The sequence below is a fragment of the Protopterus annectens genome, chromosome 1.part0 (assembly GCF_019279795.1).
Source record: "Protopterus annectens isolate FY-2018-M chromosome 1.part0, PAN1.0, whole genome shotgun sequence".
NCBI lineage: Eukaryota > Metazoa > Chordata > Ceratodontiformes > Protopteridae > Protopterus > Protopterus annectens.
In genome coordinates this window covers 382,846,110-382,870,082 of record NC_056725.1, presented here as the reverse complement: position 1 = coordinate 382,870,082, position 23,973 = coordinate 382,846,110, and the positions used below count along the sequence as shown (strand labels likewise).

General features: G+C 41.0%; 1 protein-coding gene across 1 annotated transcript in view; it reads left to right on the top strand.

The window, feature by feature from the left end:
• Positions 1 to 23,973, top strand: part of TTC7A (tetratricopeptide repeat domain 7A) — a 2,391,665-nt gene that overhangs the window by 1,936,184 nt on the left and 431,508 nt on the right. The window contains exon 18 of the mRNA XM_044060227.1: positions 20,464 to 20,622. Within this exon, the coding sequence (XP_043916162.1) occupies positions 20,464 to 20,622 (159 nt within the window). The remainder of the gene's footprint in view (positions 1 to 20,463; positions 20,623 to 23,973) is intronic.

The window sequence follows — 23,973 nt, the reverse complement described above, 5'->3', positions numbered from 1 at the left end:
CAAAACCTAAAACCTACCTAACTGTTGCAAGCAGGGGAGCAAGTCCCCATGCACCCTCCACACCCCCGCTCTTTAAATATACCAACTCCGAGATCGCAATACAGTGAGGGAAGGGAAGATTTCCCTTTACGCACTGTAATGCGATCTCGGTATATTAAAACAGAAAATGAGGGTTTAGGAGGGTTTGCCCCCCTTTTTGCAACACTTTATTCTTTGTTTTTTGTTTTTATTTAGTTATTTATTTTTTTTTTACCATTGTCAAAGTTTTTAAACTTCGAACATAGGGGTTCGACCTTATGGTGTTCGAAGTTTTGGAACTTTGATAACGTAATAGGAACTGTAATTTCCTGCTTGGTTAAGAAGCCGTTTTGTTTGTTTAGTCAGTTTCTCTGTTTGTGTGGCACTGTATAGACACAAGTGCTTAGAATTGAAATGTTCTCTGTAAATCTACTTCTCTAAATTCCCAAGCTCTTAGTTGTGCATGGAGCACCTACTTTGCATATTGAGGACACCCGTCCAACAAGTTCAGTCTTAGTCTTGATAGAGGTGTGTACTCAGAAAAGACCCTGTCTGGCCATTTCAAGGCTCCTCGTGTACCATCCACTAGTGATCATGAAATAATGATCAAAAGCTATGGATATGCACTTTTCTCTGTGCAGCTAAGTTGGCAGATATGGGCATTCTGAGGCAATGCAGCAATTGCTTCGTGTTTATTGACAACCTCCTAATTCTTAAAAAAGTGATACAGTATGTGAGAGATGTAGTTCCACAATGTCACTTGAGGCAAGACTCTCACATACAAGCACTTATAATATCAAACAGGTAGTCAGAAACACACACACACACACACACACACACACACACACACACACACACACACACTATACTCATTATTCATACTTTGTACCAGGCAGATAGAATCATAGTCTTCATAAACCCCAAAGTTCCTTTAGATGTTGCACCCACAATAAATATCCTCAGCAACCTCAAAAGAACTCTACCAAAACAACACCCACCATGACACATGCCATCTCTGCCTCAAAGCCCATAAGGTAAACAACCACATAACCCAATATTCTGGTCATAGGAGACTCCTTTGTGAGACGCATAGACATTTCACTGTCCAGGCTGATTAAGAAGAGAGTCATGGTCCGTTGCCTGTCAGGGACCAGAATCTGACAGATCACACATGTACTCAGGTCTTTGAACCATAAGTACCTGTATGTCTCAGTCATAGACCATGTGGATGTAAATGACATGAGATGTACCTCCCTTAACTATATGAAGACAGACATGATGAAGCTCTTGGGCTGTGTTTCCTAGGCCAGTATGAGCCTAGCATTATGTAGCATTCTACTTTCCCCAAATGTGATCCCACAATATGAACAGAATTTAATTGACTAACAATTGGCTTAGTTTTTGGTATCATTTGAAGGGGGGTACAATATTTGTCAGCCTGGGAGGTTATGATATACCGCTCTGCTTTGACAGGGATGGTCTGCACCTGTCCCCTTTAGGATTTTGAATATTGGCTAAAACCTTGCCCTCCCCCACAGTGCCTTTTTTAGACATTGCCAATCTAATAATAACAAAACCAAAACAAGAACATCTGAAAGTGTTACCGCTGAATGTCAGGAGTCTAAACAATAATCTACATTACCTGCAGGCTCTACTTACCCTAGAGAATGGAAACATCTGTGCACTTACTCAGGCTTGGTTTAAAGCTGTCGAGAGAACCCTAGCAGTGCAGGGTTACAATGCCTTAGACCATCTACCATCTACAGCACAGAAAGAGATGAAAGGTGGAGGAGTCTTGATTTACATTGAAAACATACACACCTGAAGGCTGGTAAATCAACATGATGCACTTGAGCTTCACCACATCCAAATAACCATAGGTGAAGTCCCATATCATATCCTTGCAAGCTATAAGTCTCCCTCCATGACCCAGGAAACCTGTGAAACATACTTAAATGCACTGGAGACACTCCCCATTCGACCCAGCACAATAATCATGACCAACTTCAACTACCCGACTATAGACTGGGAATCATACACGGCCCCTAACATGCATGCCCTGAGAGTCCTGCACTTTTGTAAATACAAATAACCTGGACCATCTAGTCCATATTCTCACTACGGGTGCAAACATCCCTGACCTAGTCCTCACAAACATGGGAGAATGTTCCAGCATCCATAGTGTATTGCCCTCGTTGATCAGTTTGGACCATAAAGCTGAGAGCCTTTAAAATAAAAATAAAACCCAGAACCTCAGCTAATCTTGGAATATTTAGGAATTATTATAAAGGAAACTTCTTCTTATTAAATTACATCTTGTCAAAATTCCAAGCCCCTCAAACTCTGAGAACACCACTGCCTATGCAAAATTTTTCATGGAAACCCTGTATAATCATATTAACAGCTACACAGCGGCAGCTGCAATTACCTGCATCAAGTACAGGACTATCTCAAAAAACAAGCACTTCTGTTTATTTTATTTATTTTATTTTATTGCAGTTGGTTTACCAGGATAGTCCATTGGGCCATAATGAACCCGTTTTCAATGGAGTCCTGGGGAGAAAAGCTCCAAATTACATTCTACATACTTACATACATATATTCATACATACATTCAAAGTTACACAATAGGTGCAACAGGTAATAAAAAAGAAAGCAGTATCAAATGGTACAGCAAGTATACAGTTAAATACATTGTGCAGAAGAACGTATAAACTATTTAGCACAAAAATATCCATTTATACAGAATAGTTAGGTAAACATAGTTACTATAACGGAAGAGGAGGTACAAAGACATAATGTAGTGGGGGAAGAAGAAACATATGGACTTGTCTAATAAATTCTATGGAATTTTCTGGGTATAATAAAGATGTAAGCAGAGCAGGGAGGGATGTGAGAAGGAGAAGAGTAGGTTATGTAGGGTGGGAGCAGGAGCATTCCCACTGTGATGCTAGATGTGTATAAAGAGATTTTTTGAAAGCAGAGTGATTAGAGGTGGTGTGGATGAGTGGAGGAAGGGAGTTCCAGAGGCGAGCTAGGTTGAAGGATAGAAGGTTTTTGCCTGGGGGATGTGTAGGTTTATGGACTTTGAGTAGGTTTTGATTGTTTGATCTTAATACTCTGTTGGGTAGGTGCATATTAAAGGCAGAAGAAAGGGAAGGACAGAGGGAGGGGTTGAGAATAAGCTTATGGGCTAGAGTTAGTTGAGTGTAAGATAATTGATTGGGAAGTTCTAGCCATTTTAGTTTCTGGAGGGAAAAACAGTGGTGGGTGGAAGACTTGTAGCTGGTGGCGAATTTTGCAATTTTGTTGTAGTAAGAGGAAAGTTGTTTTTTGAGAGAGGACTGAAGATTAGTTAGGAGTGGGGCGCCATAGAGAAGGGAGGGGATAAGGAAGGAAGTAGTGAGAGTTATTTTAGTAGCAGAGGTAAGGTAGGCATTTTGGCTATAAAGCATGCCAAGTTTTTGATGGGGTTTTTTGATATTTTTTTGTAGTTGAGAGGTAAATTTAAGTTGGTTGTCAATTTGTACCCAAAGTAGCTTGGTCTCTGAGACCATTTCTAGGGGTGAGTTATTTTGGCTAGTGATTGAAAATATATTCATATTGAGAGAAGTAGCTTTAGAAGGAGTAAAAATCATTAGCTTGGTCTTGGAGGCATTGAGAGCTAGGTGATTTTTTTAACATCCATTTCTCTGTTGTAGAGAAGGCATCTTGAGTTAGTTTTTGAAGTGTAGTGAAAGAAGTGGCTGAGCAAATGATAGTTGAATCATCTGCATATTGGATGATGTTTGAGAATGAGATTGATTTGTGGAAGTCATTTATAAATATGTTAAAGAGAACAGGACCTAGAATGGAGCCTTGTGGAACACCTGTGGGGGTACTAAGGAATGAGGAGGTAGCTTTTTTCCATTTTACTGCTTGATTTCGGTTGGATAGGTAACTAGAGAACCAGTGCAAGGAGGAGGAAGAAAGGTTAAGTTCTGAGAGTTTAGTTAAGAGCAGGCTGTGTGAGATGGTATCGAAGGCTTTGGAGAGGTCGAGTAGTAAGGTAGAAACAATTAGGCCAGAATCACAAGCTCTGTTTACCGTTTCAAGGGAGGGCTGTCATAGTGCTGTGGTTAGGTCTGATGCCGTGCTGTGTGGGAGTTATAAGGTGATTTTCTAGGAGATGAGGAAGGAGTTGAAGTTGGACACATTTTTCTAGGATTTTAGAAATGGGGGACAGGATGGCTATGGGACGAAAGTTAGTGACGTTGTTATTGTTGCCCCCTTTGTGGAGGGGAATAATATATGCCTGTTTCCAGATTTGGGGAACTGTGCATTCTTTTAGGGAACGGTTAATTAAGATGCTAACGGGATATGCAAGTGTTTCAGCAGCTATACTAAGAAAGTAGGAAGGGATATTATCAGGGGCATTGGTACATGGTTTCAATTTCAGAAGGAGTTTCTTTATAGTATATGTAGGCATGGGATTGAATGAGAGGAGAGTGGAGTTGGGAGAGGGAGAGTTGGAGGGTGGAGGTGCTTGGGGTAAAGGTTGGGTAGTAGAAGAGGTAGAGGAGTTGGAGGATGGGAAGCAGGAAGTAGAAGTGGGGAAGGATAGAGTGTGAGTGGGGGGGTGAGGGGGTGTTAGAGAGCATGGTGGAGTTGGAGAATGAAGAGGTCAGTTTGGCAATAGAGTCAATAAAAAATGAGTTAAATTGGGTGGCCAGATCTAGTTCAGAGGCATTTGAGTCTGGGGTGGGAGTATCTGGTGTACTAGGATGAAGGAGACTAGAGATCCCTTTCTAGAATTTCTGTTTTTATTATGGTTTTGGAGTGTAGAAAAATAGTTTTGTCGATCAGAAGTGATGAGTTTCTTTACTTTATTTTGAAGCATTTTATATTCATTAAGGAGCAGACCTGTCTTAAGTTTCTGGTAGCGTGCCCAGACTTTATCTCTATGTCTCATAATAGCAAGAGTGTGTTTAGAGAGCCAGGGGGCTGATTTTGTTTTTATTCTCTTTGTCCTTAAGGGAGCTTGTGAGTCGAGTAATTTCAAAAATGTTGTATTGAAGTGTGACACTGCCATGTCTAGTGGTAGTGTTTTTAGACAGTTCCAATTAACTGCTTGTAAGGAATTTACGAAGGTAGTTGGGTTGAACTTTTTCCGGTCACGGATAGTTATATAGTTGTGGGTTAGTTGAAGGACAGTGGGAAGTCGGTTGGTGAAAATAGGTGAATGATCACTAAGGGAGTCCGGAAGGGTGCCACTGTCGGAGAAATAGTGAGGATGGGAGACAAGGATCCAGTCCAGTATACTTCCACTGGAGAGGTTTTTTGCAGGGCGAGTTACTGAATTGATTAGTTGAGAGAAATTGGAGAGGTTAATATTTAAGGAGTTTGTTGGAGATTGAATACAGGCCCAGTTGATGTTTACATCTCCTAGGATTATGGTTTCGTTGGTAATGTTACTAGAAATCCAAGAAAGGATAAGTTCAAGAGTGGAGATATTATCCCCTGGGGGAATATAGAGGGATGCTAGACATATGTGTTTGTGATTATTGATTTGTAGTAGAGTAAGGAGAAGTTCAGCATTGTTAAAGTGTGGAGTAGGTTTATTGTAGGGAGTGACTGCTAGGGAGGATGAGTATATGAGGGCTACCCCTCCACCCTTTTTGAGAGGCCTGTCTTTCCTAATGATGGAGTAGTTTGGGGGAATAATTTCAGAGTCATTTATATGTGGTTTTAACCAGGTTTCAGAAATAGACAGGATGTCAGGTTTATTGTGTATGAGCCAAGCATGAAGGTTTGGGACTTTATTTACTATACTTTGGGAGTTTAAGGAAGTAAATAATAAGGATTTATTTGTGGCTGTTATAGGGGAGGGGCCTGGGTTTGGGTGGATATCACCAGAAATGAGAGTGCTAATATGATATAGTATGGAGCAGTTTATGTGGGCAGATAGTAAGGAAAAGAGATTGGGTTCTGTTGTAAATTGGGGGGATTTGCTAGTAGTTATAAAGATGGGGAGTGTATGATAGGAGAAAAGTTTGTACTGGAAAAGGAGATTGTTAGAGGGATATAAATAGGAGGAAATAATAGAGTATGACTGTGACAGAGGTGAGTTCTGATAATTAGTTATGTGAAAGTGTTGGGAGTGTAGGGAAAACCTGGGTTGGGAGAGATGGAGGCAATAGAATGAGGAGAGGAGAAATAAAAGAGAAAGGGAGATGAAGACAGAGTTTTGCAAGCATGTTGGGAAGGAAATGACAGAATAATAGTTGTGAGTAGAGTTATATGGTGTATAGAGGACACTAAGTATAGAGCAGCAGGTAGATTTCCTACGTAGTATTAAGTATGTGGAGAGTTGTACTATATATGGGGGGTGTGGTGTGGGTGTGGGAAAGGAGTGGTTTAGGCTAGGAAAGATGATGATAGGGGTTTGTATGAGGGTGGTTTTGGCAGGAAAAAAGGAAGGTGTGCCTAGATGTATGTTACTGATTGGAGTAGACTAGCAGTGGGTGTGGTTTATGGAGGGATAAAGGTAGATGTGCAGGGGGCGGGTGGGAATTGGGGGCAGGGTAGGGGAGCGGAGTGAGCCCGAAGGGTGTGAGCAGGGGTAAACAGTAGAGCAGAAGAGGAGCGAAAAACTATCAGTAGAGCAGTGTTCAAGAAGGGTAATTAGTACAGGGGTAAGTGGAGAGGGCCTAGAAATGGTAGGGAAGTGGACTAAAAGTATCAGGGGAAAGAGTGAGGGACTGAGATGTGAGAACTGTGAGTCTGAAGGAGAGAATGTCAAGATCAGAATAAGTCTAATATCAAGGAATCTAAACTGTTGGAATCTAAACAATATGTTGTACAATAAAAGGAAGAATATCAGGGTGAAAATTAGGAGGTACAGTACCCAGCAAGGTTAAAAATTCCCTCATCAATCTAAACAAGCAACTTAGGGGACTTATCAAGTCTACTGAAGACAAATTTGAGGTAAACAGACTCACAGGCCAAGGACAATCACAAAGATTTCTTCAGCTATGTCCACAATCTTAAAGGTAATACACAGCAATTTACTGAATTAATTATACATGGAGCCACCGATACTGAGATAAACCAGTTTTACTTTAATGGACATCCAAAAAAGGAAAATAGAAACTCAAAACAATATACAATATGCAGGGATATGATCCATTTTCTGTGAGAAGGGCTGTCCCCATTAACACCCCTGATTTAAATATACTAACTCTATGCTCATTTACTGCCAATGAGAAAGTGAAACATAGACTAGTACCGTATTACATTGTAGGCCACAGCTGATTTGACTGTATCTCTTTTGCATGCAGTGAATCAAACCTTGATGAAACAGATCCTGTAAGCTGAGATCCAACAAGATGAACATTGGCAAAGTTAAATGCACCTTTTCCTGTCTTTTGTATGCTGCCTGTAATTATATGCTTTTGTTTTTCAACACAACTGTCTGTTTCTGCCAGCAGCCTTGAAAGATATACTTCAGAGTTCTTGCATTAGCCATTGTCTTTAAATCCTATCAAAAGCCACCTAGTTTTCCATTGGTGTACCTCCCAGGGATCCTTGATGGATCTCCTAGTTTTCCATTGGCGTACCTCCCAGGGATCCTTGATGGATCTCCTATTTCCCCAGTTTTCATATGTTTACTATCCCTGGACCATGCAAACTTGCATATTATTATGGCTGCAGTGTTCTGGCTTCGCTCATGTCTGATCATTCCCCAGCTGTACCGAGTAAACTGTTCAGTGAAGACCATGTAATAACCAGTAATCAGTTTCATCTCAAGGTGCCCAGTATTGTCTTTTGTAATCCAAAGGAGTGTTGTTTGAAATTCATGCTAGACTTAAATAATGTGTCCTTTATACTGTGTTGCTTATGTTTACAGATAGCATTCAAACCCAGATTCATGTTGTTTACTCTTTAGTTTCTCAAGTTAAAAACTGTAGGCATGTTTTGTATAATCCTTTTTGATTCTGATTTGTCCCTTCTTTTCTTTACCTTTTCTTAATAGTAAAAGTGCAATGTTCTCCGTTTCATCGGTTTACCTATATTATTGCTCCTACAGTCTGTTCCACAATCACATGAACCTGTCAGTATCTCTGAGCAGTTTATTCATTTGTTAATGGATTATGGTGTTTGCTCCTTTATTTACTGAATCATTTGATTTCTGTTTGACCTTCATCATGCAGTGCAGTGCTGCTGTGTGTTGATAATGCCATGTGCACTTATCCCTCACCATGCAATATTGTTGTTTTGTGTTGATAATGCCACATGCGCACTCACTGTGCAGTGTTATTTTGTGTTGATAATGCCATGTGCACTCATCCCTTACCATGCAATGCAGTGTTATTGTTTTGTGTTGATAATGCCATGTGTAGTCATCCCTCAGTATGCAGTGCTGTTGTTTTTTGTTGATAATGCCACATGTGTACTCATCCCTCGCTGTGCAGTACATTGCTGTTTCGTGATGATAATGTCATGTGAATTCATCCCTCACTGTGCAGTGCAATCTTGTTGTTTTCTGTCGATAATGCCACATGTCCACTCACCATGCAGTGCAGTGCTGTTGTTTTGTGTTGATAATGCCATGTGCACTCATCCCTTACCGTGCAGTGTTGTTTTGTATTGCTAATGCTCTGCACACTCATCCATCACTGTGTAGTGCAGTGTTGTTTTGTGTTGATAATGCCACATGTGCACTCATCCCTCACTGTACAGTGTTGTTGTTTTGTGTTCATAATGCCACATGTGCACTCACCGTGCAGTGTACTGTTGATGTTTTGTGTTGATAATGCCATGTGCACTACACTGATCCCTTAGCATGCAGTGTTGTTGTTTTGTATTGATAATGCTGTGCGCACTCATCCCTCACTGTGTAGTGCAGTGTTGTTGTTTTGTGTTGATAATGCCACATGTGCACTCACTGTGCAGTGCAGTGTTGTTGTTTTGTGTTGATAATGCCATGTGCACTCATCCCATGCAGTGTTGTTGTTTTGTATTGATAATGCTGTGCGCACTCATCCCTCACTGTGTAGTGCAGTGTTGTTGTTTTGTGTTGATAATGCCACGTGTACTTATCCCTCACCATGCAGTGTTGTTGTTTTGTGTTGATAATGCCATGTATGCTCATCCCTCACTGTGCAGTGCATTGTTGTTGTTTTATATTGATAATGCCACATGTCCACTCACCATCTAGTGCCGCGCTGTTGTTTTGTGTTGATAATGCCATGGGAACTCATCTGTCACTGTGTAGTGAAGTGTTGTTTTGTGTTGATAATGACACATTTGCATTCATCCCTCACCGTGCACTGCAGTGTTGTTTTGTGTTGATAATGCCACGTGAACTCATCCCTCACCATGCAGTGCAGTGTTGTTGTTTTGTGTTGTTAATGCCACATGTCCACTGACCATCCAGTGCCGTGCTGTTGTTTTGTGTTGATAATGCCATGGGCACTCATTCCTCACTGTGCAGTGCAGTGGTGTTGTTTTGTCTTGATAATTCCACATGTGCAGTCACCATGCAGTGCAGTATTGTTGTTTTGTGTTGGTAATGCCAGGTGCACTCATCTCTCACCATGCAGTACAGTGTTGTAGTTTTGTGTTGTTAATGCCACATGTGCAGTTATCCTTCCACTTCACAAAATACACTCAGTTACTTTTGAAGTTCATACACTATCCAACTAACACTATCTTGTCATGTGACAGTTTCAGGCCATATCCAAATTGTTGTTTAGCATTTCACTTTCTCACTCCACTGTGAACATCAATCGTTTTGTGATAGCATTGCATTTTTGAATGCCCTATTTGATTACTATTCAATGAAGCTTAACTTTACTGCAGCTGCACAACTCTATCAGCAATCCTTTAAAGATTCCATTAAAATAATTTATATCAGTTCTACACAAGAAATTGTAAAATCTTTACTTTTTCTCAGAGAACGTCATTTTCCCCCTTGAAATATATAAAAATATATGGCATAAGCTCTACAAGAAAGATTTGCATAAAATCAGTTATTTGCAGTAGTTTGTTTTAAGTATGTACTTTTCCTAAAAGTGTGTTGATTGGCTCTGCACTGCTGTTGTCAGTTCTGGGCAGCAGTGTAGTAAAGCGGTTAAGGTTTCTCACCTCCCAAAAATGTGTTGATTGATTGGCTAATTTTAACTACCCACATATTACATTTATCCTTGCCACTGTGGTTCATAGGTGTGTTCTAGGCTAATGGCCCTGGAGCCTTTACAAGCCTAGCCCGTAGTATTACCTTGGCATCGTGCCACCCGACCTTATTTACTAGTGCCTCTGTTGAGTAAAGCAAGTGGAGTGATCTCCAGGGTTAAGTTTCTATTTCCCATCCACTCATCAAGATTTCTCTTGAAGAGGGCCAATGAGGTGCTCTGTTTGACATGTATGAGAAGTCTATTCCATAGCATGGGCAGTCTCTGTGCTGTGAACCTGTTCCCTCCAGCATGTTCTGTTAATTGTGATAATGAGGTTGAGGTCTCTGGAGCATGTAGTGCGGAGGGATTGGGATTTCTTTAGATGTAGCATTTCTAACAGAGCTAGGTCAGACATGGCTTTGTAAGTCAAGCAGAGCTTGCCTGTAAGTAGGTGATATGAGACAGAGAATAGTTGGTGTTTTTTAAGTCTGTCCATATAGGACAAGTGTTTAAGGCCTAGGATCCTCTTTGTGAGGTACTTTTGCAGTCTCTCCAGTTGTTGCAGGTGTCTAGTGACGTACATGCCAAATGGGGCATTGTACTCGATGATTGGCCTAATGAGGGAAGAGTAGAGGGAGACAATGACCCCTTTCTTCCTGGATGCAAAACTTTTAGTAATGAGATGTGCCACATAGAAGGACTTTCTGACCACAGTGGCAATGTGGTGGTCAAAAGAGAGGTTGCTGTCAACCTGTGTTCCCAGATCTCTCGTAATGCCTTCTATGTTCAGTGGACTACCATTGATATAGTAATTCATGGGAACTGGGTTTTTCCCAAAGAGGATGACAACACATTTTTTGGCATTGAGCTTAAGGCCATGGTTCTGACACCAGTCGTTGGTCTCAGTGAGACCTTTCTGTAGGATGTCAACATCACTTGGGGAGTTAATAATAGCTCCCAACTTGCAATCATCTGCGAACTTTGTCAGCCAGATTGTCGGCTAGAGTCCCTTCATGTTGGCCTGGACTTCAGAAGTAGATATCAATCAGGAGAGAACCCAGGACCGAACCCTGTGGGACTCCACTCATGACTGGTTGGCAGCCTGACTTGGAGTTAGCTACTTTCACACTGTGGGTTCTATCTGTGAGCCAGTTTGCAACCCACCTGCTGATATAGGGGTTGATGCCTAGCTTAGTGAGTTTTCTATGATTCCTGAGTGGGGAATGGATCAAGGCCTTGGCCAGATCAAGGTAGGCTGTATGAACCACCTTGCCTTCATCTACAGCTCTGGTGACTGACTCAAAGAAGTGACCAAGTTGAGCAGGCATGATCTACCCTTCACATAACCAAACTCTGTGGGATCCAGGTTTGGAGATTCTATCCTTGTTTATTAGGTCCATGATGATCGTTCCATAGCTTTGCATATCAGACTCATCAGGCTAATGGGGCGATAGTTCCCCGGGTCTGTAGTCGTTCCTCCTTTGTGAAGAGAGATGACTGTAGCAGTGCACCATTCGGTAGACAAAGCCTGAGGTGAGACTGTGATTGAACAGGGCACACAGGTGAGGTGCCAGTTCACTCTGTAGTTCATGTAGAACACAGCCAGGAATATTTTCAGGTCCCATAGAAGCTGTATTCTTGGCCTTGGACAGTGCTGTTAGTGCTGTTTTAACCTGTGCTGCAGTAATACTGGCTGCCTGGCAGTCTACTGGTATTGGTAAAGTTGGTACTGAATCTGTCGGCCAGTATATTACCAATATCTGTTGGTTATTATAAGAAGTACCATTGTGCAGTAGCTCAGAGAAAATGTAGGTATTGCAGTGGAGATTCTTTACATAACTATAGAAGACCTTGTGGTTGTCTTTACTATCTGCTGCAATTCTGTTTTCATAACTAGCTTTAGAGGATTTGATGAGGGATCTCAACTTTTTGTTGAGGTTGATAAGGGAGTTTTTCCAGTCTTGGGACTTCACCTTATTCCACATCAGTTTTCTCCTCTTGTTGTAGAGTTTGTTTATGGCAGGGGACCACCAGATTGGCTTCCTTTTTTTGGAGGAGAGGATCTTGATTCTATTGGGTATGGCAAGAGTACATGTTCGTACAGTGCATTGGAGTATGATTTGGCGGTCATGCAACTTCTCCATTTGCATGGCTGCTGTGAAGTTAGCCACCCCTGTTTTTAGGAGCCCAAAGTTAGCTTTGGAGAATTTGTTATAGTGGTTACCTTTGCAGGGGGGTGGGGGGCGGTTGTAGATTTCCAAGGTGATTAGTTTGTGGTCGGTTCTAACCAGGAAGGAGTTGACTACTGGTATAGAGCAATGGTCGCCCATGTTAGTGATGACCAGGTCAAGGATGTTGCTCCCTCTAGTGGAGGTAAGAATGAGCTGGTCCAGGGCATTGCAATTAATGAATTCCAGGAAACTTTGGGCAAGTGTATTGGTACATGAGTAGTTTACCCAGTGGAATACAAGGGACCATTTCATTTAACTGATTTACAAATACATGGTTTACATCCTTCTTTAGTTACCTCTGCAGTATAAAAGGAGCTTATATTGCAGGCTCCTAAAGGACTGATGTTTCTACAAATTGTCTGATAGATGCAGAAGGGGAGTTTTTCACAAAAGAGCTTCACTTTGTTTTATTGCCTAAGTTTGCCTTCTTTGAATATTTTATACCTTTCTATGTGTTTGCCTTTGATCTTATTTAAACATTTCTGACTTCTTGTTCTTTTTGCATTTTCCTAAAAATTATAAATATCTGTGTCTGTATTTGTGTGTCTGCACATGCTCATGCATGTGTCTGTCTGTGTATCTCTGTGTGTATGTATATATGTAACCAGGTAATTGCACATACAAAGGCAGACAAGCAGATGTACACACACACACACACACACACACACACACACACACACACACACACACACACACACACACACACACACACACACACACACGTTATGGTTTGGGGATTTCATTGATTAATATGTTACATTTCGGGGGGGGGCTATTAATAAAAATATATCCAAATATATCCTTTGTTTCTGGAGGGCTGCAGTAAATTTGTTTCTTGAAACCAATACTGCATCCTCCAGTGGCAGACTTTACTTGATACTTCCTGCCAATGGCTCATTCGTATGTGCTTGTACATACATACAAGTGTGCATGACTGACCTGTGTCATTAGTATTACTGTAGTACTTAAACTAAATGAAAACAGTACAGGGCCCAGTAAAACCTTGTGACCTTCCATAGCTTGCTGAAGCATTGTATACTGTAATTCATGTGAAAGGTTTTTCAGTAAAATCATAAGGTTAGGATGATTTATTTTGTATTAAAAAGTTGGGACACTCTTTGCCTTTATTCTGTAGCAGACATTTCTGTATCATCTAGGAAAACAGCTGCACTAACCGTTACTGCTACACGTGATGAATGCTGGAAATGCTTTGTCGTTGTTTTTTTATTTTCAAAGGGAAAAGTTTGTTTCCGTTTAACGGAAATTTTATTGTTACACATTCAACCACATGAACCTGTCAGTATCTCTGAGCAGTTTATTCATTTGTTAATGGATTATGGTGTTTGCTCCTTTATTTACTGAATCATTTGATTTCTGTTTGGCCTTCATCATGCAGTGCAGTGCTGCTGTGTGTTAATAATGCCATGTGCACTTATCCCTCACCATGCAGTGTTGTTGTTTTGTGTTGATAATGCCACATGCGCACTCGCCGTGCAGTGTTATTTTGTGTTGATAATGCCATGTGCACTCATCCCTTACCATGCAATGCAGTGTTATTGTTTTGTGTTGATAATGCCATGTGTAGTTATCCCTCAGTATGCAGTGCTGTTGTTTTTTGTTGATAATGCCACATGTGTACTCATCCCTCGCTGTGCAGTACATTGCTGTTTTGTGATGATAATGTCATGTGCATTCATCCCTCACTGTGCAGTGCAATCTTGTTGTTTTCTGTCGATAATGCCACATATCCACTCACCATGCAGTGCAGTGCTGTTGTTTTGTGTTGATAATGCCATGAGCACTCATCCCTTACTGTGCAGTGTTGTTTTGTATTGCTAATGCTCTGCACACTCATCCATCACTGTGTAGTGCAGTGTTGTTTTGTGTTGATAATGCCACATGTGCACTCATCCCTCACTGTACAGTGTTGTTGTTTTGTGTTCATAATGCCACATGTGCACTCACCGTGCAGTGTACTGTTGATGTTTTGTGTTGATAATGCCATGTGCACTGATCCCTTAGCATGCAGTGTTGTTGTTTTGAATTGATAATGCTGTGCACACTCATCCCTCACTGTGTAGTGCAGTGTTGTTGTTTTGTGTTGATAATGCCACATGTGCACTCACTGTGCAGTGCAGTGTTGTTGTTTTGTGTTGATAATGCCATGTGCACTCATCCCATGCAGTGTTGTTGTTTTGTATTGATAATGCTGTGCGCACTCATCCCTCACTGTGTAGTGCAGTGTTGTTGTTTTGTGTTGATAATGCCACGTGTACTTATCCCTCACCATGCAGTGTTGTTGTTTTGTGTTGATAATGCCATGTATGCTCATCCCTCACTGTGCAGTGCATTGTTGTTGTTTTATATTGATAATGCCACATGTCCACTCACCATCTAGTGCCGCGCTGTTATTTTGTGTTGATAATGCCATGGGCACTCATCTGTCACTGTGTAGTGAAGTGTTGTTTTGTGTTGATAATGCCACATTTGCACTCATTCCTCACCGTGCACTGCAGTGTTGTTTTGTGTTGATAATGCCACGTGAACTCATCCCTCACCATGCAGTGCAGTGTTGTTGTTTTGTGTTGTTAATGCCACATGTCCACTGACCATCCAGTGCCGTGCTGTTGTTTTGTGTTGATAATGCCATGGGCACTCATTCCTCACTGTGCAGTGCAGTGTTGTTGTTTTGTCTTGATAATTCCACATGTGCAGTCACCATGCAGTGCAGTATTGTTGTTTTGTGTTGGTAATGCCAGGTGCACTCATCTCTCACCATGCAGTACAGTGTTGTAGTTTTGTGTTGTTAATGCCACATGTGCAGTCATCCTTCCACGTCACAAAATACACTCAGTTACTTTTGAAGTTCATACACTATCCAACTAACACTATCTTGTCATGTGACAGTTTCAGGCCATATCCAAATTGTTGTTCAGCATTTCACTTTCTCACTCCACTGTTAACATCAATCGTTTTGTGATAGCACTGCCTTTTTGAATGCCCTATTTGATTACTATTCAATTAAGCTTAACTTTACTGCAGCTGCACAACTCTATCAGCAATCCTTTAAAGATTCCATTAAAATAATTTATATCAGTTCTACACAAGAAATTGTAAAATCTTTACTTTTTCTCAGAGAACGTCATTTTCCCCCTTGAAAATATATAAAAATATATGGCATAAGCTCTACAAGAAAGATTTGCATAAAATCAGTTATTTGCAGTAGTTTGTTTTAAGTATGTACTTTTCCTAAAAGTGTGTTGATTGGCTCTGCACTGCTGTTGTCAGTTCTGGGCAGCAGTGTAGTAAAGCGGTTAAGGTTACTCACCTCCCAAAAATGTGTTGATTGATTGGCTAATTTTAACTACCCACATATTACATTTATCCTTGCCACTGTGGTTCATAGGTGTGTTCTAGGCTAATGGCCCTGGAGCCTTTACAAGCCTAGCCCGTAGTATTACCTTGGCATCGTGCCACCCGACCTTATTTACTAGTGCCTCTGTTGAGTAGAGCAAGTGGAGTGATCTCCAGGGTTAAATTTCTATTTCCCATCCACTCATCAAGATTTCTCTTGAAGAGGGCAAATGAGGTGCTCTGTTTGACATGTATGGGAAGTCTATTCCATAGAATGGGCAGTCTCTGTGCTGTGAACCTGTCCCCTCCAGCATGTTCTGTTAATTGTGATAATGAGGTTGAGGTCTCTGGAGCATGTAGTGCGGAGGGATTGGGATTTCTTTAGATGTAGCATTTCTAACAGAGCTAGGTCAGACATGGCTTTGTAAGTCAAGCAGAGCTTGCCTGTAAGTAGGTGATATGAGACAGAGAATAGTTGGTGTTTTTTAAGTCTGTCCATATAGGACAAGTGTTTAAGGCCTAGGATCCTCTTTGTGAGGTACTTTTGCAGTCTCCCCAGTTGTTGCAGGTGTCTAGTGACGTACATGCCAAATGGGGCATTGTACTCGATGATTGGCCTAATGAGGGAAGAGTAGAGGGAGACAATGACCCCTTTCTTCCTGGATGCAAAACTTTTAGTAATGAGATGTGCCACATAGAAGGACTTTCTGACCACAGTGGCAATATGGTGGTCAAAAGAGAGGTTGCTGTCAACCTGTGTTCCCAGATCTCTCGTAATGCCTTCTATGTTCAGTGGACTACCATTGATATGGTAATTCATGGGAACTGGGTTTTTCCCAAAGAGGATGACAACACATTTTTTGGCATTGAGCTTAAGGCCATGGTTCTGACACCAGTCGTTGGTCTCAGTGAGACCTTTCTGTAGGATGTCAACATCACTTGGGGAGTTAATAATAGCTCCCAACTTGCAATCATCTATGAACGTTGTCAGTCAGATTGCCAGCTAGAGTCCCTTCATGTTGGCCTGGACTTCAGAGAAGTAGATACCAAACAAGAGAGGACCCAGGACCGAACCCTGTGGGACTCCACTCATGACTGATTGGCAGTCTGACTTAGAGTTAGCTACTTTCACACTGTGGGTTCTATCTGTGAGCCAGTTTGCAACCCACCTGCTGATATAGGGGTTGATGCCTAGCTTAGTGAGTTTTTCTATGATTCCTGAGTGGGGAATGGATCAAAGGCCTTGGCCAGATCAAGGTAGGCTGTATGAACCACCTTGCCTTCATCTACAGCTCTGGTGACTGACTCAAAGAAGTCGACCAAGTTGAGCAGGCATGATCTACCCTTCACATAACCAAACTCTGTGGGATCCAGAGTTTGGAGATTCCCTATATCCTTGTTTATTAGGTCCATGATGATGCGTTCCATAGCTTTGCATATCAGACTCATCAGGCTAATGGGGCGATAGTTCCCCGGGTCTGTAGTCGTTCCTCCTTTGTGAAGAGAGATGACTGTAGCAGTGCACCATTCGGTAGAGACAAAGCCTGAGGTGAGACTGTGATTGAACAGGGCACACAGGTGAGGTGCCAGTTCACTCTGTAGTTCATGTAGAACACAGCCAGGGATATTTTCAGGTCCCATAGAAGCTGTATTCTTGGCCTTGGACAGTGCTGTTAGTGCTGTTTTAACCTGTGCTGCAGTAATACTGGCTGCCTGGCAGTCTACTGGTATTGGTAAAGTTGGTACTGAATCTGTCGGCCAGTATATTGCCAATATCTGTTGGTTCATTATAAGAAGTACCATTGTGCAGTAGCTCAGAGAAAATGTAGGTATTGCAGTGGAGATTCTTTACATAACTATAGAAGACCTTGTGGTTGTCTTTACTATCTGCTGCAATTCTGTTTTCATAACTAGCTTTAGAGGATTTGATGAGGGATCTCAACTTTTTGTTGAGGTTGATAAGGGAGTTTTTCCAGTCTTGGGACTTCACCTTATTCCACATCAGTTTTCTCCTCTTGTTGTAGAGTTTGTTTATGGCAGGGGACCACCAGATTGGCTTCCTTTTTTTGGAGGAGAGGATCTTGATTCTATTGGGTATGGCAAGAGTACATGTTCGTACAGTGCATTGGAGTATGATTTGGCGGTCATGCAACTTCTCCATTTGCATGGCTGCTGTGAAGTTAGCCACCCCTGTTTTTAGGAGCCCAAAGTTAGCTTTGGAGAATTTGTTATAGTGGTTACCTTTGCAGGGGGGTGGGGGGTGGGGGGTTGTAGATTTCCAAGGTGATTAGTTTGTGGTCGGATCTAACCAGGAAGGAGTTGACTATTGGTATAGAGCAATGGTCGCCCATGTTAGTGATGACCAGGTCAAGGATGTTGCTCCCTCTAGTGGGGGTAAGAATGAGCTGGTCCAGGGCATTGCAATTAATGAATTCCAGGAAACTTTGGGCAAGTGTATTGGTACATGAGTAGTTTACCCAGTGGAATACAAGGGACCATTTCATTTAACTGATTTACAAATACATAGTTTACATCCTTCTTTAGTTACCTCTGCAGTATAAAAGGAGCTTATATTGCAGGCTCCTAAAGGACTGATGTTTCTACAAATTGTCTGATAGATGCAGAAGGGGAGTTCTTCACAAAAGAGCTTCACTTTGTTTTATTGCCTAAGTTTGCCTTCTTTGAATATTTTATACCTTTCTATGTGTTTGCCTTTGATCTTATTTAAACATTTCTGACTTCTTGTTCTTTTTGCATTTTTTCCTAAAAATTATAAATATCTGTGTCTGTATTTGTGTGTCTGCACATGCTCATGCATGTGTCTGTCTGTGTATCTCTGTGTGTATGTATATATGTAACCAGGTAATTGCACATACAAAGGCAGACAAGCAGATGTACACACACACACACACACACACACACACACACACACACACACACACACACACACACACACACACACACACACACACACGTTATGGTTTGGGGATTTCATTGATTAATATGTTACATTTCGGGGGGGGCTATTAATAAAAATATATCCAAATATATCCTTTGTTTCTGGAGGGGGCTGCCGTAAATTTGTTTCTTGGAAACCAATACTGCATCCTCCCATGGCAGACTTTACTTGATACTTCCTGCCAATGGCTCATTCGTATGTGCTTGTACATACATACAAGTGTGCATGACTGACCTGTGTCATTAGTATTACTGTAGTACTTAAACTAAATGAAAACAGTACAGGGCCCAGTAAAACCTTGTGACCTTCCATAGCTTGCTGAAGCATTGTATACTGTAATTCATGTGAAAGGTTTTTTCAGTAAAATCATAAGGTTAGGATGATTTATTTTGTATTAAAAAAGTTGGGACACCTTTGCCTTTATTCTGTAGCAGACATTTCTGTATCATCTAGAAAACAGCTGCACTAACCGTTACTGCTACACGTGATGAATGCTGGAAATGCAGTGTGAGTGTCGTCTGCATTTACTGAAGTCAGCAGAATAAAAGCTGATGATTATTTCTGTTCTGCATACTCTGGCTGCCTCATTTCATAGACTAAGTGTAATAAATCAACTTGTGGAATGCTATATGAGCTGATGTAATTTGATCATTTTATGTGTGTGTGCGTATATCTTAAGGCTGCATATTTGGTCCCACTTATAGTAATTTCATTTATCTTGTTTGCTAACTGTGAACGTGAGCTTCCAAGTGCTGCATTCTGTCCTATTTCTGTTTTTAAAGGATTTGGTGCATAGGTTCACTGTTTGTTATTGTTTTATCTTTACTAGACTTGATTGCCAATGCCAGACCTTGCATCTTTAAACCTTCCTTCAGCAAATATTTTGGGACAGTTGATCAAATGTTTAGAATTTATATCAGTCACAATGTGACATATCAGATGGTTCCCCAACAGTGTCTTACTCACAGAGAAGCATGTCCATTTCCCATCTGTCAGTTCTGTATACCTCATTATGACAGATGCTCTTCATTATTTGGCTGAGTGCTAGTTGCTGGCAGTCTATTTTTATGCACCAATTTCTTCAGGCCAGCTAGTTACGTAAGTGTTAAGTGTGTGTATGTGTGATCTAATATCTCTAATGAGTATGACAGCTGCTGACCTGGCTTGTGGTTAGTAACAGAAGTACTGGATAGCCTGCAATTAAGGCATGACAGAGGGGACAGTCAGCACTACTGATCCCACTGAGCTCATTGCAAGTGACAGGACATCAGTCCTGCTAATTTCCCTTTAGTAAGTCAAGCAAGGCAGGACACTACCTGCAAGTTTAAGAAAATAAATTTAACAGTTGGGCAAGCAGCCTCCTGCAGGTTTAAGTGAATTAATATGAAACTCTTGAAGTAATGTCAGCCTCATTAGTTGACCCCAAAGTAGTAATAATGAATGTTAAAATCAGAATTGTAATGGCATGTGCAACTGGCCAGTATTTTTTTGTCCATTAGATATTTTCTTAAAATGAATTGGTAAAATAAATATACATACCAAAGTGTTAAGGAAAAGTGAAGTTTCATAATGCTCAGCACTCACAGTATATTCACAAAGCTAGTAGGATTTCTACATTAAAATAGCTAATAAATAATGAACACATCATGGACACTTGCAGTCATTTCTTCATCAAACAGTGTTTTTTTTTTTTTTTTTTTAGGTTGGATCATTAAACCCATTAAATTGTGACTGTTTTGTTTAGGTTCCATGCGTCTTTCTTCTACTGCAGCATCACAGCGAGCATCTTCTATTGCAGCATCCCGCCTGCTTCAGGCTACATCAGGAGCATCTATGCAGAGTGCCAGTAAGCATGGTCCTGCCCAGCTCTGGGTGGTCCTTGAACAGATATGGCTTCAAGCGGGTATGTCTTGGCATATGAATAATATTACTGTTCCACTGCTGCTTCTACTACACTGTGAGCAATACAACTTTTTTTTTATTGCAGCACTATTTTCCTGCTGTCGGCTTTCCTGTTCTTTTAGCTGAGTCAACATAGTCTGACTTTTTCACCTTTTTGCTTTTTCAGTTTGACTATCATGTAGCACAAATTTCATGACCAGATATTTCTTAATATTTATTGTTTTAGTCATGACTTAAATGATAGTACATATGAAGAGACTGTTGGAGGTTAAAAGAGCCTGTATGTATGGAATCCCCCTACCCCCGTTGCATCAATCCAGAAGGCATCTCTAGTTGCACTATTCATTACTTTATTTTTTTCTTTCTTTCATTCACTTTTTATTTGACCACCAAGGAAGTGGACTCAACAAACTGAATTTCCAGCCACAACATAGGCCAAAGGGCAAAACATTATGGCTTAATTAATGTAACACACATTGCTAACTGATCATACAGCCAGGATCATGTGTGCAATTGTTATAATGTCAATGGTTAATAGACAGTAGAAGTAACAGTATAGAATCATATATTTCACTGAGGTCCAGTAACTGAAATATGCAGAAAAATGTGCTTGCTGTGCACACTTTATCAGGATGACACTGTAATGTATCCAGTTTGGCACAGTATATTACAACGGCAGTGATGTTGCAGTGTGTTGTTCAGCTATGAAATCCTGCATACTCAATCTTTGATCACATTTTTGGAAGTAAAGATATTTGCTGATATCCCTAATTTTAAGATGTGTGAGGAAGTTGGCAATAAAAAGGGTATGACAGGTGCTTTATCGACCATGGGTAAAGGATGATTCCAAGTCAATAAGCTGTGTGAGGAGAATACACACACTCTCTCTCTCTTTCTCTCTGTCTGATTCTTTTTCCATGTTTTGGTTTGTGGCTGTTAAGACTTGGATCAGCATTCTTAGAGGATCAAAGACTGTAATGTTCCTTTTTTTCACATATGGTTGCAAGAAGAGAGCAAGCTGGTGGAAGTAAGGATGTGCTGGCACTCAGAGTATAGTATTTTATTTTGCACTTTGCTGGATGAGTTTTCTGTTCCTCATGGAGATAGGTACTCTTAAAATAGTAGAAGTGATGTGGTGCTTAAAAGTTATTGTACAGTTTATCAGAATGCATATATTGTATACATACTATAGGTATTCCATTTGCTCAGAGATCAAGGTGAGAATAGTGCTCAGAGTGACCTAAAAACATCTAACCTAGGAGTCTTATTTGAAATGCTGTAGGCCTGAATCCCAGTTAAATGGCAGAAGTTGACTGCTTAGTGCATTTCAGTGTGGTAAAGTGAGCAATAGAGGGGGTAACTTGACAACTGCAGTAAAATGTTGTGTTCTAGTCAACTGCAGAAGTGATACTCATAATGATGTGAAATGTCTACCATGAGTGTCCATTCTGAGCACAATTAAATCAGATTTCCAGGACAGTGACAGAAGATGGCAAAGAGGTGAATAAAGTATGGTTTCTGAAGGAATGATCCTGTCACCTGCAGTGTTATTCCTGTGTTCTGAGGAATGATCCTGTCACCTGCAGTGTTATTCCTGTGTTCTGAGTTGAGGCATACAGACTGACAAAGATTGTCATGTTGGGGGAGTGAGATATTCTAGAAAGATTGAATAGTTGCAGTTCATGAGAACTTTGAAGAATAAAAAACATTTTATTAATTTTAGTCTGTTACTAGATTTTTGCTATGAATGGTACAATGAATCACATTTCTACTTCTGTAATCTGCAGTTGGACTGATTAGAGAAAAAGAAAATACAGTCCAAATACATTAGCTGTTATAATAAATATTTAAATATTAATTTGTTTCATTCTAGATTGACTACTTAATCATTCATTTCAGATTTACAACTCACAGGAACATAAACTAGCTTTTCATTTAACTTTTTCCTGCCTCTGTTTTTTTTCTTGAAATGGCTATGTTTGCTGTGGTTGATGTCCTTCCGTAGCACTGTTGCATTATTTCTTACCAAAGTGATTCCCTACCAAGGGTAGCCCAACATCCGGCCAGTATACCAAAGCCTTAGGATTTTATGGAAGTCATACGTCCCTGTCAAGGCATAGGTTATAAAGGTGACATACGGGAGACCATATCTCAGAACTTCTTTGCCACCAGTCCAAACACTACCATTGATCTTCAGTCTGAACACACTTTCGTCTTTGCTGGTTACCAAACCATGTTTCAGATAAGTGCCCTGTCGGGGTTTCTTCGTACCCTTTCTTTCTTACTCGGTGATGTGGGTTTACATGTCATCGAGAAAGGGAAAATATCAGTGTGCTAGGCTGATTCCCCCCCAAGGATCATCATGAGTAGTGTCTTTTTTTGCTTTGGTGCTTCTCACAACCATACAAAATGTTCTGTCTGCCAAGCATTTGTATCTAAAACCCTACTGAAGTCATCTCTCCTCATTGTCCATTTACCTGAAGAACCAACATCTTAAATTGTTGGAGCAGGATAATATGGCAGAATCCTCCTGTCCTGAAGGTCAGCAGACTGCCAAAAAAAAAAGGCCAAAAGAGTCAGGTCTGATTCAGCTGCTGTCCCGCCTCCCCTGGATGTCTCTCTCAAGGCTGGTGAAGACCCAGAGGATCACTCTATTGTTACATTGGATTCCTCTGTCACGACCCTATCGGCGGCCGGCATGGATCCTACTTCTCGCATGTCCTCCAAGGTTCTGCAGACATCCATTCCAGATGGCTGATCATTTCAGAGGGTTAGAGGGAGTTTCTGCAAATACTTGTTTGAAAGGAGATTCCTACTATGTTAATTGAATGCAGGCAATGGTCTGAACCTTATAGGGTGTTTAGTGCAGCTGTACCTCAAAAGAAAGAAATAAAAAAACAAGCATGTTTCCCTTGCTCCTTAAGATCCCCAGCATGAATGGTAGGATTTTACCCAGGGGTTATTTAATACATTGATGGCATTGAAGCCTCCCCAAGGAGTTTCTGTACCTGTCCCTCCCCTTGGTTCTGTACCCCACTCAAGAGGCCTAGAGAGCAGGACTCCTCTGATGATGACTTGAATTCTGGGGAACAGTGTTTGCTTATTGCACTTCGATCCCTTCTCCCTTGGATTATTGTTCTGAAGAGGAAAACTCTATTAGCCCAGACTCTCCTTTCGAAGAACTTTGCTTTGTGGATACTATTTCTCATATGATGGAGTACTTTAAATGCGACTGTTTTCAGAATTTCAGAAGAGGTATTATGAGCTCCTCCAGATGGATTTCCCCTAAGCCCTCTGCTTTACCTCCTGTCTTGGCTGCACTTTTGGATACCTTTTCTGCTGCTTCTGTGGC